The sequence below is a fragment of the Sparus aurata genome, chromosome 17 (genome assembly GCF_900880675.1).
Source record: "Sparus aurata chromosome 17, fSpaAur1.1, whole genome shotgun sequence".
Classification (NCBI taxonomy): domain Eukaryota; kingdom Metazoa; phylum Chordata; class Actinopteri; order Spariformes; family Sparidae; genus Sparus; species Sparus aurata.
Window position 1 is genome coordinate 14,574,772 of NC_044203.1, and position 13,860 is coordinate 14,588,631.

Genomic DNA, 13,860 nt, shown 5'->3' on the forward strand with positions numbered 1-13,860 from the left:
TGTGAAAGGCTCAGTCATTCACAAGCGAGGATGGAGCAAGGGGCACCACTTTGTCTAACACATAACTGTCTAAGGGAATTACTAATTGGACTCGAGAGCCCTTCAGAAAACAATTTACCGTCAGTAAATATAGTGTACTCTTTTTTGTTTGTTTACTTTTTGGAATCGGGGTTCACACAGTCTCCTCCTCTCCGAGGCTGCATGTACTACTGATAAAATCTTTGAAAGGTTTAGATGACAACCTCTTTGAGCTGCACTTTTTTCTTGGAGCTTCCAAGAAAAAAGCAAAAATATCAATGTACATGACAAGCCAACAGAATGGCAGATAAACAATAAGCCAAAGTTCTAAGTTTTAAACTGAATGTTCTTAAAGTCACTTTCAGGTTGTTTCATAATGCATAATAATTTGAATTTAATTATTATGGAAATGAAGGCCTTAATAAAAGACATGTTATCTGCAGCATCTTGGCATGCTACCACTAAGCAATGCACAGACACAAGCTGAGGTCAGGAGTCAGTTGCTCGGCAGATCCGTTCTGTGCCCCTGATTGACTATGGTTGATATTTAGCTTAATGGATAATGCCCACGGACTGATAAAAAAAGGTGAATGTTAAAATCAACTCATGGACATAAACATCAAGCAGTTTGTAGTGGATTAATCTACACATAATAAACCCAGCATCTGGCAGATTCTTAAGTAGGCATATCCATTTTATATTGATTCAACTAATTTTGTCAAGAAATGTGTTAATTTATAACTTAAAAACATATTAGATCTCCTTATTATGAAGAAGTGGACTAAATCTAAGGTCACTTAGCCTGTATATATTTAACATTTTATTTCAATAACTGTTAATGTCGGTTTTGGATTTGTGTACAAAACATCTCTGCAGTTCCATTAACTTTCACAGTGGTAAACATAAAATTACATATTTTATACCTTTTTGTGTAACCAAGAAGTTGTAAAGCCACCCACTGAATTGGCATCATGACAACCAGTTGAGAATTCATTCAGAGGAATCATATTTTGTGGCTTTCCTGACTCGTTCAGTTCAGCAGGTACAGTTTCATAGCCAGGTTTGTATGCCTCTGCTGAGATTGCGGCATTTCAGGAAATGCTCTTCGGCTTTACTCCACCACCTGTGGTGGCTCGAAAAAGTATTGATTTCCCTCTGCCCTCGTCCTGTCATTGTTACTACCAGAATTAAAACGAGGACAGCATCTCTGATGGTCACCAGATTGAAGTATCCCAGACTTGTATGAGTTACATCTCAAATGTATAACTATGGAAACATTCACCTTAATGTTACATTACCATTGTTGAAGTTAAATAAACATAAAAAGGTCCACGAGTGATATCTTTTCTTTATGCATATATCCTTTAAATGAAGTTAAATTGCCCTGTAACTTTACAACAACAACATTAGTTCTTTAATCGGACAGTGACAGAAATTTCCAGAAGATGTTGTACATTACTGCAAACTGTTTCCAGAACATTGTCTTGAAAAGACCTCCTACTTTACATTTCTTAGTCTGGTTGGTGTTATGAGTGTATCATTATATGGGCAAAGAAGAAACCATCCTTATTTCACAGTTCTGCACGTAAAGCATGTAACATTATCTTTCTTTGCTGAAAATGGTTTGTTTGATTTGGAAAAGCTGTGCCATGATAATGTAATTGAACAACACATACATATCAATAAAACTAATATTTATTTTTTACATTGAACTAAAGAGTATAGTAAATACATCACTGGAGATCCAAGACAATAAATCTGAATGTGTTTGTGTGTGTCTGCCTCAAAGTTAAATTATTAATTCATTTGAAGTCTGTTGATGTATTGCAATATTTTTGTATTAATTTTTCACTTGGACAAACACTGAAGGTGGACATACAGACCCAGAGGGCGGTCTGTTCCATAATACAACAGGGGAAAACTGTGCTTATGTATATGTATTTGAGTATGAGCACTTCGTATGGGCCCGACACTCTGTGTTGACCCTCAGTCAAACCAGTCATAAATCCTCTGAAATACCTTTCTCTATGATTAAATGGTATTCTGTTCCTGTGAAGCCTCTTAAATGGATTTAAAAGTGAAGCCAACCAATCTTGTACTGCTGGTGAAAGCAAAAACTGGGAGAGATTAGAAATAAATGGGTGTTATCGATGCAGAGGACACAGGTAAGAGTTTAATATCACAGGATTTTAAGCACATTACCTTTTTATCAGATTATAATTTTGTCTGTAGGAACACACCCCAAATCTCCAAAGCATCAGCATGGAAATTCTGAGATTTGAGGGGTGCCATTAAACAAGTATAACTTGATTACACAAGAGCAAAAGTAGCAATTTACTTGGTAGATGCCGTGAAAAACATTGTTTTGATGTCAAAACCTGCAACCTCTGACTGGCAACATTTTGGGCACCAAAGCATACTAACAAGATTACCTGTTAAAGATAAAAAAAGAAAAAAATTGTTAAGAAAAACACTGTAACAGTTTAAAAGTTAACTTCTAGACAGTGACTTGCTGTTCCTGTCTGCAGCGAGCCAGCCTCCTTGTCTGGAACAGAAATCCATCAGCACTACTATCTCTGTGTGTCTGCCCCGATCTGTCTCTGTCTGTCCGTGTCCCTAACCATTGCAGTCTGTTTCTATCTGAGATAGCGACTTTGAACTAAGAACATTACATGCTGTTGTGTGACAGAAAAAGTGAAAGTGTCGTTCGAGGCCTTGTGTAATCTCAGGAGTGAAGCCCGCTGTGCTGTTTGAAGTGTAAATAAACATTGGCTCTGTCACCAGAAGTTGATGAGGAATGTGACATGTCTTTGATAAAACAATTCATCGGCCTTGTAAGTGTCTTCAGCATTCACGGTCTACAAACTCTACAACCACTCTGGACATGTGCCGACTGTTTGTCATTTTAAAATAGGTTTGATAGACTTGTGTTCAGGAAGCGAGAAGGGAGTTTATTTAATTATATATCTATTTATTTATCCAGACTTTATTTCTACAACTCACAGCATGGGGCCGTTTTTTTTTTTTTCTTGTGGTGGAAACAGTTAACACATTAGATTTCCTCATGGCAGATTTATCAGTTTATTGGGAAAGCTGTGGGTGGCTTCAACATGTTGTCCTTGTGCTTTCTTCATCAGACTTTCAAAGTTTTTATTCTTCCTGTGTGTGTATGAGACTATAAGATGAATAAGATTAATATCCTGCTCAATTTCTGTACCTGCTTTAGCCGTCATAGCATTGACAAATGTATGTTTTGAGACATGCATACACACATATATAATATTCACGGATCGGACACCAACAAAATTAATCCAACAGGAGGAATTTCCCACACATTATTCGTCTTCCACGAAGCCGAGAAAACTGGGTTTCATCCTGGCATCCCTTCCACACCCTGTTGCCACTAATGTCATTAAGACACCATGAAGGACCGATTTGGTACTGTGACTCAGTTGCAGCTGTCTCCCATTTGACAGCTGGCAACGAATTCGTTCACTCACAAGCGGCAAAATTATTTCGCTATTTTCGCATTGTTGTTGACGCTTCAGAGCATAAATGTTGAACCCCACAGTGTTTTGGTGGCACGGGCTGATTTGCATAAATTTTTGTTTTGTAGAGAGTTTGTTGATGTCAAAAATTAAACTAAGTATACTCAACCCACTCATGAGTGAATGAAAGCATTTAATACAGTCTGTAAGAGGAGGCTGATGTTTTGGCAACACAGCATTGACAGCTTTTGTCCTAAGTTTCTGATTCAGCTTTAAAACATGATGCGTAATCAGCGTTTCACTAGCTTCCTGTTTTTTTTTAAGACAGAATAGTTTAATTAGCTAAGAGAGTCAAAGCCAAGAAAGTCAAAAGAGAGTCATTGAAAAACTCAAGCTCCAACAAGATGTATACTGATATTTTATTTTCAGGTCACACCGGTCTGACTTCCAGAACATGGGCAGCACTTAAAGGCCTCCTATTTGCCAATTATTTCAGTCAGCATTCTGTCTCCTTCCAATGCCCTTAAGTAACCTTACAACCTATGTGCACATCCCCATGATAGAAAACACTCCTGCAAGATCCACAATAACATTCCTTCAGCACTGTTTTGCAAGAATACTGGTAAGCTTCATCTAGTTTGGACACATACTGCAATCCAAACCTTAGGGTAAATTACAAACAATTTGTGCAGTTATTCTTTTGACTTAATTTAAGCTCATACATCCTGAAATTAAACATTAAATCACCCAAACCACAAATATCCATATTCGTATCCGAAAAAGAAACTACACATATTAAAGGATCAATATGCTCCCTAATAACTCCCTGGACTCAATTACATTTTAAAATCATTCCTTTTTTTATCCTTTTTTTTTAATCCCTCATCTCCCCCTCTCTCCTCCCCCAATGAGTCCTAAACTATCGTCTTGTCTACCTGTGCATCTGTGTGTATGTATGCGTGAGAACTAATGCATCTGCCCTCGGCTTGCTCTCCAGCTCACTCCTGCAAGCAGCCGCGGAGCCCGGCCAACGCTGACGTCGTGGGTCTGGACCTGCCCTCCTACGGTTACACCCTGGTGTACAGCTGTCAGCCAGGTTATTTCCTTTCCGGAGGTTCAGAGCACCGCGTCTGCCGCTCTGACAGCAGCTGGACTGGCAAGGTGCCTGTCTGCAGAGGTATGTGGTCAGCAGAGGTCTGCGAGGATGGAATAAAAGTTAGAAAAGTTCAAGGGGAAGATTGTGCTCATGCATAAAGGTAGAGGGAAGTCAAATAAAACCCCAATCAAATGTAATGAGACAATGTGGTTTCTTTGATGTTTTCTGCGTCACTACACTGTCAACTAATTGCGATTGATTCTTTTTTTAGTGTGTTTTGATTTGTAAGTGCTTGTTAGAACTGAGCCCCGAGAGATCTCGCTAAACTGAGGAAAAGTTTAATGCGGGCGGCAAGTTACAGTTTAGCAATGTTTACTTTCCCAACATCCTCCAGCTGTTAAACTTGGCTGTGTATCACTACATCTTTGTGACATACATATTTATGTTTTTCTGCAGCCGGTTCCAAATCACATGAGAAAACTGTCAAACCCTTTACAGGGACACCGAGCCCAAAAATAAGTGGTGAGTCTTCAAATGCACAAGCTGTTCATATGGTAGCCATGTAAGTCAGCAGTCTTGCATCTATGTTTTGGTAGCTTTAGCATCAACTATAGGAAAGTATCTTTTATAGTACAAACTGGGTGTCATTGTTGCTCTGTAGCTGCACGGTGGGTTGAGTTTATTGACTAGACCTGTCTCAGCAAAATCATCAAACTTTCGCTGTCTTCATGGGTCCTTTTAGTCTCCAAGTCAGCATTTTTCACACTACAGGAAATTAATTAGCATATAATGAACGTTATTGGCACCGAACCTGGTGTGTATTGCTTTTATTATGTTATGGTCATACCATATTCTGTGACCTCTTTTGCAGTTACATATGTTGTACATTCTAACAAATTAAGCTTGGATTATTGGTACAAACATCTAATTAAATGTAATTAGTTACAGGAAATATTAATGGGTCATGATATGTTCATTTTATAATACTTGATGCATATAATCTAATAGGTCTATAATTGGTGCAACAATGTAATTATTTCCAGATGATACAAGCATGTAACTGGTGGAGATTTTACATTGTACCAATAAGGTCATTATTTGTAATACTAAACAAATGAAATTGTGTTTAGTGCTAATTAGCTCATTTTAACATGCTTGCGTGTTAAACTAAGGTTGTGAACATAGTAAACACCACATTACAAATATCAGTATGGCATAATGAGCATATTGGCTTGCTTACATTAGCACTGAGCTCAAAGCTGCTGTACTGTTAAAGGTAGTTATTGAAACATACAAATATACAAGAGATATTTCTGTGTAATCTCGTTGTCTTGACTATTACCCTTAGACTGAGGGGGTACAGTGAGCTCAGACAATGATCTAGGTAAGCTAACCAAATCTAACCAGTGAGGTGAAACTGCACTGTGGAAGGAAGTAACATGAATTTTTAAAAATCTCTTAAAAAATTATTTTTTTCTTTTACTCATTCTGTATTAAACAACTAAAGCTATTAACAACATCAGAATGTTGCAAAATAATGTCACATTCCATCTAAGTGCGCCGTGTTATGCCAGCAATTACTGAAAATTATCGAGTATATATAGATAATCATCCTCACTATTATTAGGTTTAATTCCTGGTACTAAGTACAGACAGTCACCTCTTTGAAAGGATAATTGCCTTGTAAATAATTGCCTTGTAAATAATTACTGCAAGATAATGACTGTTCTGTAAAAGTGCTCTAAAAAGTTTTCATGAAGAAGTTGTGCCAAGTTTGCAGAATGAGGCCCGGGTTATCTTTTCCAGAATGTATTTAATTATCATTGATTGAGATTGTCAAAGCATATAAGCAACATGATTTTATTCAAATTGAATGAAAATACCGTTATCAGCTGTTTGATATGTTGATTCCACTGCACATCCAATTACCATTTTCCAGTGTGGGTGCAAGTAGTCAGCTTGCATTAAAAACATAATTTTGATTTGATGTTGTTAGACAACGCTGGTTAATAGGAATGAGATCAGCAACATGTTCTTTCTCATTATTTTAATGACATTATTTAATGAGTTTTCCGTTCCTTTCCTTAAGTTCCTGACAACGTGTTTGCCCCTGATTTCGTCTGGAAGGGTTCCTATGATTACAAAGGCCAGAAACAGCCGATGACTTTGACAGTCACAAGCTTTAATGCCTCGACTGGAAAAGTCAATGTAACTTTAACCGACAGTAGCATGGAGTTTCTACTCTCTGGTGAGTCATCTATAAATCATCTGTCTTCTTCTCCCTCCTCTCCGCCTCCCCTTTCCTCCTCTCACTACCTCTTTGTGTCACTTCCATTTATTCTGAGGGTACCTCATGTCAATCAGTCAATCACCAAATGATCTCATGCATGAGAGTGGAAATTGACTATTGGCTGTAAAGACGGATGTATTGGTCTGCACTGACTGACTAACTGCCCACTCAAGAGTCACTCCCCTCCTCCCCTCCTCCCTCGACTGTTTTCTCTTCTGTTCTTGTCTTTTTCGAACTGCTTCTCTTCTGCTTTTCTTCATTTTGTCGCTGCTTCTCTCTCTTCTTTTATCATTCCCCCACATTCGTACTGCTTCATCACTTTACTCACACCGCTTCTCGTGTTGCCTCTACCTTGTAGGAGTGTACAAGCGCCAGGAGGCACGGTTAATGCTGTTGCTGTACCAGATGAGAGCAGTGGCCCACAGCTCTTTGAGCAGGATTACTGATGAGACCTGGGCAATGGATGGATTTGTGAGTATACGCAGAAATTTGAAGCAGCAGGCCAGTGATCTTTTGAAAAAAACCAAGAGCTGTGACTGTCTGTTATTTCATTAGACTTGTGTATTTATTTTTTCTGCTTCAGTCTGACAGACACACAGAATATCACAGGCAATGGGACTGTTACTACTTGGGAGGCAAAAATAAGCCTTCCCTCAACTGAATCCAGCCAGTGTTTCTTCATTATTAGTCTTTTCTCGTCCCATTTAGCGTGCCAAAAATGTGAAAAGAAATTATAATGCATGAGGAGAAACTGTAAATATGAGCATACTAGTAATTTCCTGGCTTCTTCTCTGTTTTTGTTTACATATATTTACATTGGCTCTATATCAAATGCACCCAGTGCTCTGTATGAACTATTTCAGCGTTCCCGCATTGTAAATTTGCTGAATAAGCTGACACACAGTTGACATCTAAGGGCCGAGACACAAATGCAAAGAAATGTTTGTTGGTGGGATTGAAGTCCTTCTAAAATAAACTTCAAGGACCACTTAAAAACAGCATGTGACAGGTGACTGCACACGGCAGAGCTATTGATAGCATTCTGCAATGCAGCATCCAGAGGGAGGTATCAGAACACAAAGGGGTTATTTTTGAATGTAGTATGACAGAATGTGTTGATCGTCGTACTAAAACAATATGTGCAGTTTTTGATTAGGGGTAGAATAGATGCAACACCTTCTTAGATGCTAAGAAAAATCCAACATGATGCATGCTCTTGAAACAAAGCAGACATTTCCTTGAGCTCTGTGTTATTTTTGTTTCTACCAGGTTTCAGCTGAGCCTGAGGGTGGCAGCTATGTGTTCCAAGGCTTCATACAGGGTAAAGACTACGGACAGTTTGGACTTCAGAGAGTTGGTATGTGTCTTTTCAAATACAGTGAGTCCCATTGCCATTGGCACGCCTCCGCATATTTTATTTTCATAGAAGTAAAGAAAAGAGATGATCTTTAAATCCTCCACTCCACTCAAATATGTGTGAGAGTTTCACACTGGAAGGCTGATGTTTCTTTGTTCTCACCTTACATCTGAGTTGAAGATGTACATATAAGCATGATTTGTGACATCACAAAGCCAACTGTGGTCCTCTGTACAACTTGGAAAACTTGAAACCTGAAGAACACAAATACTGTGAAAGGACTATTGAGCGAAAGAGAGAGACGGAATTTTTCAGTGAGCGAGATTAAATACTTGCAGTTTTAGACTTTCTTAACAGCTTTTTGTTGAAAAAACATGCCCTCAAACGTGTCTATCCGTTATTGCAAATCTATATAATATTTCAAAAATGTTGCAAATGTAGGAATAAGGTAACATTTTGTTGAGATGGATATGAAAACATCTTTTTGTAAATAGATGTTTCTCCTTCATTGGGAGATCTATTATTCTCTTTGTACACAGAGAGAGAAAAGACATTGAGTATTTTATGATAACATATTGGTTCTTTCTAGTAACACCCCCCCCTCCCATGGAAACGTCATACCATGTCTTCATTCAGACACGTGGAAAGAACATCTAAAATCCACATTTAGGTGTTTATTTAAGTTCAGATTTCTGCTCTGTAAAATTATTATGAAATAGTACATACTTAATTAAATAAAATATCAAACTTGTGACAAAATGTTGATTATTTGTGTGTCTAGATGTGTATGGGATTTTATCATACACGTCAGTCATTCTCTCAAAATAAGGTTTGGCTTGTCCACTGAGCTAGAAATCTCCACGTCAGTAGCACTAAAACTTTCCAGGCTTATCCCTTATTTTTAAGGTTTTTACAGAAGGGTTCATTCATATATCATTCATAGCCGGGTTTTATGTGCCATTTTATTCCTAAGAACATAGGAACATTTTTTTATAGCTGTTGACAATATTTTCTGATTTATGGAGTGATAAAAAGAGATATCAACTGGGGAATTTTATACCTATCAAATATTACTTTTTTTCCTATTCACCTATAGTGTTTAGTGTTTAATACGTTTGGATTAAATTGCAGCACTCACTTTATAACCCAGTTATAAAAAAATGTTATTAAAAAAATAATGCCACATAATATCTTTCTCTCTATTGATAGCATACATACATTTATAGTATGTGGCCCCTAATCACCCGCTGACAACCACTCATGTCTTGTGGCACAAAGTGGATTATTCCCTTCCACATCATCGTCCTTTACGACTTTGTGCTCAACATTCCTGTTGTCATCATCTCATGATTGTCTTCAACAAGATTATTACAGTAACAGTGATCATTATCACTATGATCATTATGGTTGTCGTCTTTATCAACGGGCTGCTGCGTCTCCGACTTGTCATCATTGTGATCATCTTCTTCTTCATTATCATCATCATCATCGTCACCAGCAGATGATGCGTATGTCTCTATTTCTTTCATTTATTTTCTCCAGTGCCATTTTGCTAATCTCAATATTTTTAATGTTTTTCATCCATTGACTACTAAGCTTTTTGCTAAATATGATGTTTTTCTTCCAGGTCTGAGTGTGAGGGAGAATATTACACTCATTGACCCCGAAACCAATGGCTCTACCAACAGCAGTTCTGTCGCTGTAGCTATCCTCGTGCCTTTCTTTGCCCTCATCTTTGCAGGCCTCGGATTTTATCTCTACAAACAGCGGTATGTGTCGTATCTTTGTGCCTTCCATACCAGCCTGGAATCCCAAATGTAGTAGCTACTGTAGTCTTTGTTGGTTTGTTTCCCACCTGAGAGAGAAAGTACTACATTTCCATGAGTGCGTTTCCCATGTTGACTCTCAAAGTTATCTACCACAGATCAGATGCTGGAAAAGTTTTGCAAACCCATATTTATGTGGATGTTTGTACAGTTGCAGCCACAGGAAATGCACATCAAGATGAGGTAGATAAGTACACTGTGGCCCACTTCCACAGCCTGCTTCACTGCAGCAAGGTTCCTCACTTGATACAGTAGCTTACTCTTGAGAGGCTTCAAAGCATGATGCAATGTTAGTCAATGTGTTGTCGGGTTACACAGCAGTATATGTCATTTTTAATGAGTGACTTTAATATAGTATGCAATGTAGTGTATTCCTCTCTGCATGTGTATGTGTTGTGCGTAGTCCAGTGGGTTTTTGTCTTGATTTACAGAGTACCTCTCAGAACAGTGCATACAGCAAGAGCCTGTGACATGTAAATTCTGCACTCATTACGTTAGTTACCAGTGAACAGGCACAGGCTCTTCTGACTGATCTTTTCAACAATAATTACCATTCAGCCTAATTTACCTACTGCAGCTGTCCACACAAGATAATGGAAAGATGTTTATTGGATTGGAAGGAGGGGAGATAATTGGGATACTGTCTCTCAACTAATATGCAACCTCATTTTTCTTTCCCCACCCCCCCAGGAAAACAGATAAAGCGCAGTACACAGGATGTTCTGTCCATGAGAACAACAATGGACAGGCCACTTTTGAGAATCCCATGTACAACACAAACACTAAAGCTGCTGAGGGGAAAGTCGTCCGCTTTGACCCCAATCTCAACACCATCTGCACCATGGTTTGATGTCTACTGAGTGAAAGAGGAACAAGTGGAAGGAGAATACAACTTCTCCTTCTTTTGCTCTACATAAATATATATACAGACATTTATATTTTTCCTGTTTCTGATGACATTCAACAAAGACAAAGAGTTGATCAGAAACATAAAGCACATTTTCAGCAACACTTACGGCAGTTGCAGTTGATCGTATACAGAATCTCAAAGATTAATGAGAAAGGAAGGGGAGGTCGCACACCTTTCCAGATCTTCCCGTAGCTCGGTGAAGTAAAGCGTTCTTTACACTCTGTGAGTGTTGGCTTTATGAATAAAAGAGCCTCTGGCATATAGATAAAATTGAGTATTTTATGCTCTTTAGTATAAATATATAGAGGGGTTACTTCACAATGCCAAATGAAAAATTCAAACTTTTTTTTCTAAAATAATAACAGCCCAGATATTGACCCTGTTTTGGTTTGTTTCTGTCTTCGTCTCATGTTCCCCTGATGAGTTACTTTCTCTTATGGAAGAGAGGAGCCTCTCAACTGTGAGTTGATCAATGTAATCTTTAGAGTCTATTTTCTAAGCTGTGGGGTGTGAGAGAGGGGATTAGGAAGTGGACAAGAAACTGCCTCTCTTTAAATAGTGTCGGTGCTGTAGTCTGTTCAACGTTATATGGCCAATTTTACCTCTTAATTGGATGGTACCTCCTACTGACGAGATATATGGCCAGGGATTTAATTACTGAAGTGCAGTACCATTTTTCTGGAGTGCCGCTGGGAATGCTAGGGCTTTTATTGTTACAGTGCAGGTTCTCTGACAACAATAGAGTACATTTTCTTCACAAGAAATATAGTCAACATTAAGGTTTATTATCAAGTTGAGTGCGGTGAATTTGTTTACGACAGAGCTGTTCTTTAAGGATGAGAGTTTAAATTTGGTCTATCCTAGGCACACTGTATCTTTCAGTATATTAGTCATTTGGGGCTGTACTCATGTCATCCATGTATTTTATCTGTTCCTAAGTTATTGAAACTGTCCTGAAAACTGATTTCTCTTGAGGTAATTTTTCTTTTTATGATTTTCCAGCTTTGTGTCCCAAATAAACCAAAATCAGAGTGAATTACCCCTAGCCTTGAGCCTGTGTGTATCAAGAATCTCAAAGTAGGAGTTGCTTAATTGTTTCAGGGGTTGTTGAACAAAAGAGAGTTGAGAATATCTACAGTGCACAGTACCTACAGCTGGCCAGGTTTCCCAGAAGTTTATTTAAGCCTGGAAGTCAGTAAATCAATGTGCAAAGATATGTCGGTGGGCAGTCTGTGGTCGGGTGAAGCTTGTTGTCTTGTTCAATTTTAGTACAAACGTTGACATGCGTCTGCCTCACTTTAGGGTAATTTCATGACAGAACAAGTGCAACCTCCACATCCATCCTGGTTTTTCACACATTGAGCAGTGTTAGTCGTTCTTTAATTCTTTTGGGAAACCGTGCCTTAGTCAGTAAATAACCTGATCCACACTCCTACTTGGAGAAACTTGATGAACGCACAGCCTTGGCCTATTTTATTGACGCCCACTGATACAAATGATTTCATTGTCTCACTGAACCATCAGCTTCTGCCAACAAATGTACAGTATACATGAAAAGATTTGCACACTTAAACATGAGCCACCATCAGTGTTGAACTACCATCCATCCATTTTTAAAAGAAAAAAGTAATTCCACACTGTCATCACATTTCTACATCATTGCAGTGCCTTGAATACTGTATGGGCATATGTTTTTAAGGAAGACATAACATTTATTGCATTAGTAAAACTGTACATCCGTGTAATTTATCTGCACAGTTAACAATGATTCAGCTGATTGATGTCAGCTCTGACAGTTTATCTAAAAAGAGGTGTTTAAAAAGCAGCTCATAGTTTCATATCTGTGCATGTTGGCAAAAAGTGATCCAGTATAGCAATTGCTGCTATAGTACTTTGTACCACTATGTTGATTCCTGTCATTGCTGTTACATTTTGTACATTTATACAGTTTTGATACTTGATGGCATTCTTTGGCAAGATGTCTTGTGTTATCGATATGTAATATATTTTGCGAGTTCATATTTCTTATGGATGAGAAAAAGAAATGCACCTGGCAAAAACAGTATACGGCAAGTCGGTCTCACATCAGACTAGAGTAGAATGCTTTTAAATGTACCACACAATTGTTATCCCATTCAACAACAGTCTCTGTACATGAATATGTAAATATTACGAAACTTTTGTAAAGAGATATATTTTTTATGCAAATAAAGCATTTGTAAGTTATTGAATATGTTGTGTAAAATTTCACATGTAAATGTCATGTAAGATCAAAAATGTTTTGTATTTTTTCTTTATCAGCAATGTATAAATCCTTAATTTATATATAAAATATGAAACAATGAACTGCAGTGTTGCTATTCTCTTCTTTTATTCATTGAGATATTGTGGCTTTGTTCAGCCTCCGTTTCTGAAACTCTGCACTCTTTCGCTGTGTTTGCAATGTAAGAAAAGTGGTTCCTTACTAAGCACAGAGCTTTTATCATTCAATCTGCCGCTTCTTTCCATTTAATGAGTTTTGTACTTGCTGACCACGGCTTGGTTTAGCCAAAATAAGATCAGTACTGATATTATCTCTGTCCAAGGTACACTGTAGATCTTCTGAAACTGCCTGTAGCAATACATTGCAGAAAGTAATCCTTGTTAACACCTGGTGTGAGCAGAACCTAAGTCTCAACCTTTTTTACACACAAAAGAGGTGACATAGGGGTATAATTTAAACCCCATCTCTGAATATCCGTACTTTCAAGAGCACTCAAACTGCAGCATTAACTTTGCTGATCTTTCCTCATCTCCGCTGTAATCTCCTGGAGTCTTATTTCGCCTGCCTCTTTTTCTGTCACCAGCAGTGGTTACAAATAGCTGACATTTACTC

General features: G+C 38.0%; 1 protein-coding gene across 7 annotated transcripts in view; it reads left to right on the plus strand.

Moving 5' to 3' along the window:
* Positions 1-13,331, plus strand: part of LOC115567061 (CUB and sushi domain-containing protein 3-like) — a 219,280-nt gene extending 205,949 nt beyond the window's left edge. For all 7 annotated transcript variants that reach the window (XM_030393247.1, XM_030393251.1, XM_030393249.1 and 4 more), the window contains 7 exons: positions 4,504-4,683; positions 5,059-5,124; positions 6,692-6,850; positions 7,251-7,363; positions 8,162-8,249; positions 9,877-10,018; positions 10,766-13,331. In XM_030393247.1, the coding sequence (XP_030249107.1) occupies positions 4,504-4,683; positions 5,059-5,124; positions 6,692-6,850; positions 7,251-7,363; positions 8,162-8,249; positions 9,877-10,018; positions 10,766-10,925 (908 nt within the window). In that variant the 3' untranslated portion in view covers positions 10,926-13,331. The remainder of the gene's footprint in view (positions 1-4,503; positions 4,684-5,058; positions 5,125-6,691; positions 6,851-7,250; positions 7,364-8,161; positions 8,250-9,876; positions 10,019-10,765) is intronic.
* Positions 13,332-13,860: the final 529 nt, after the last annotated feature.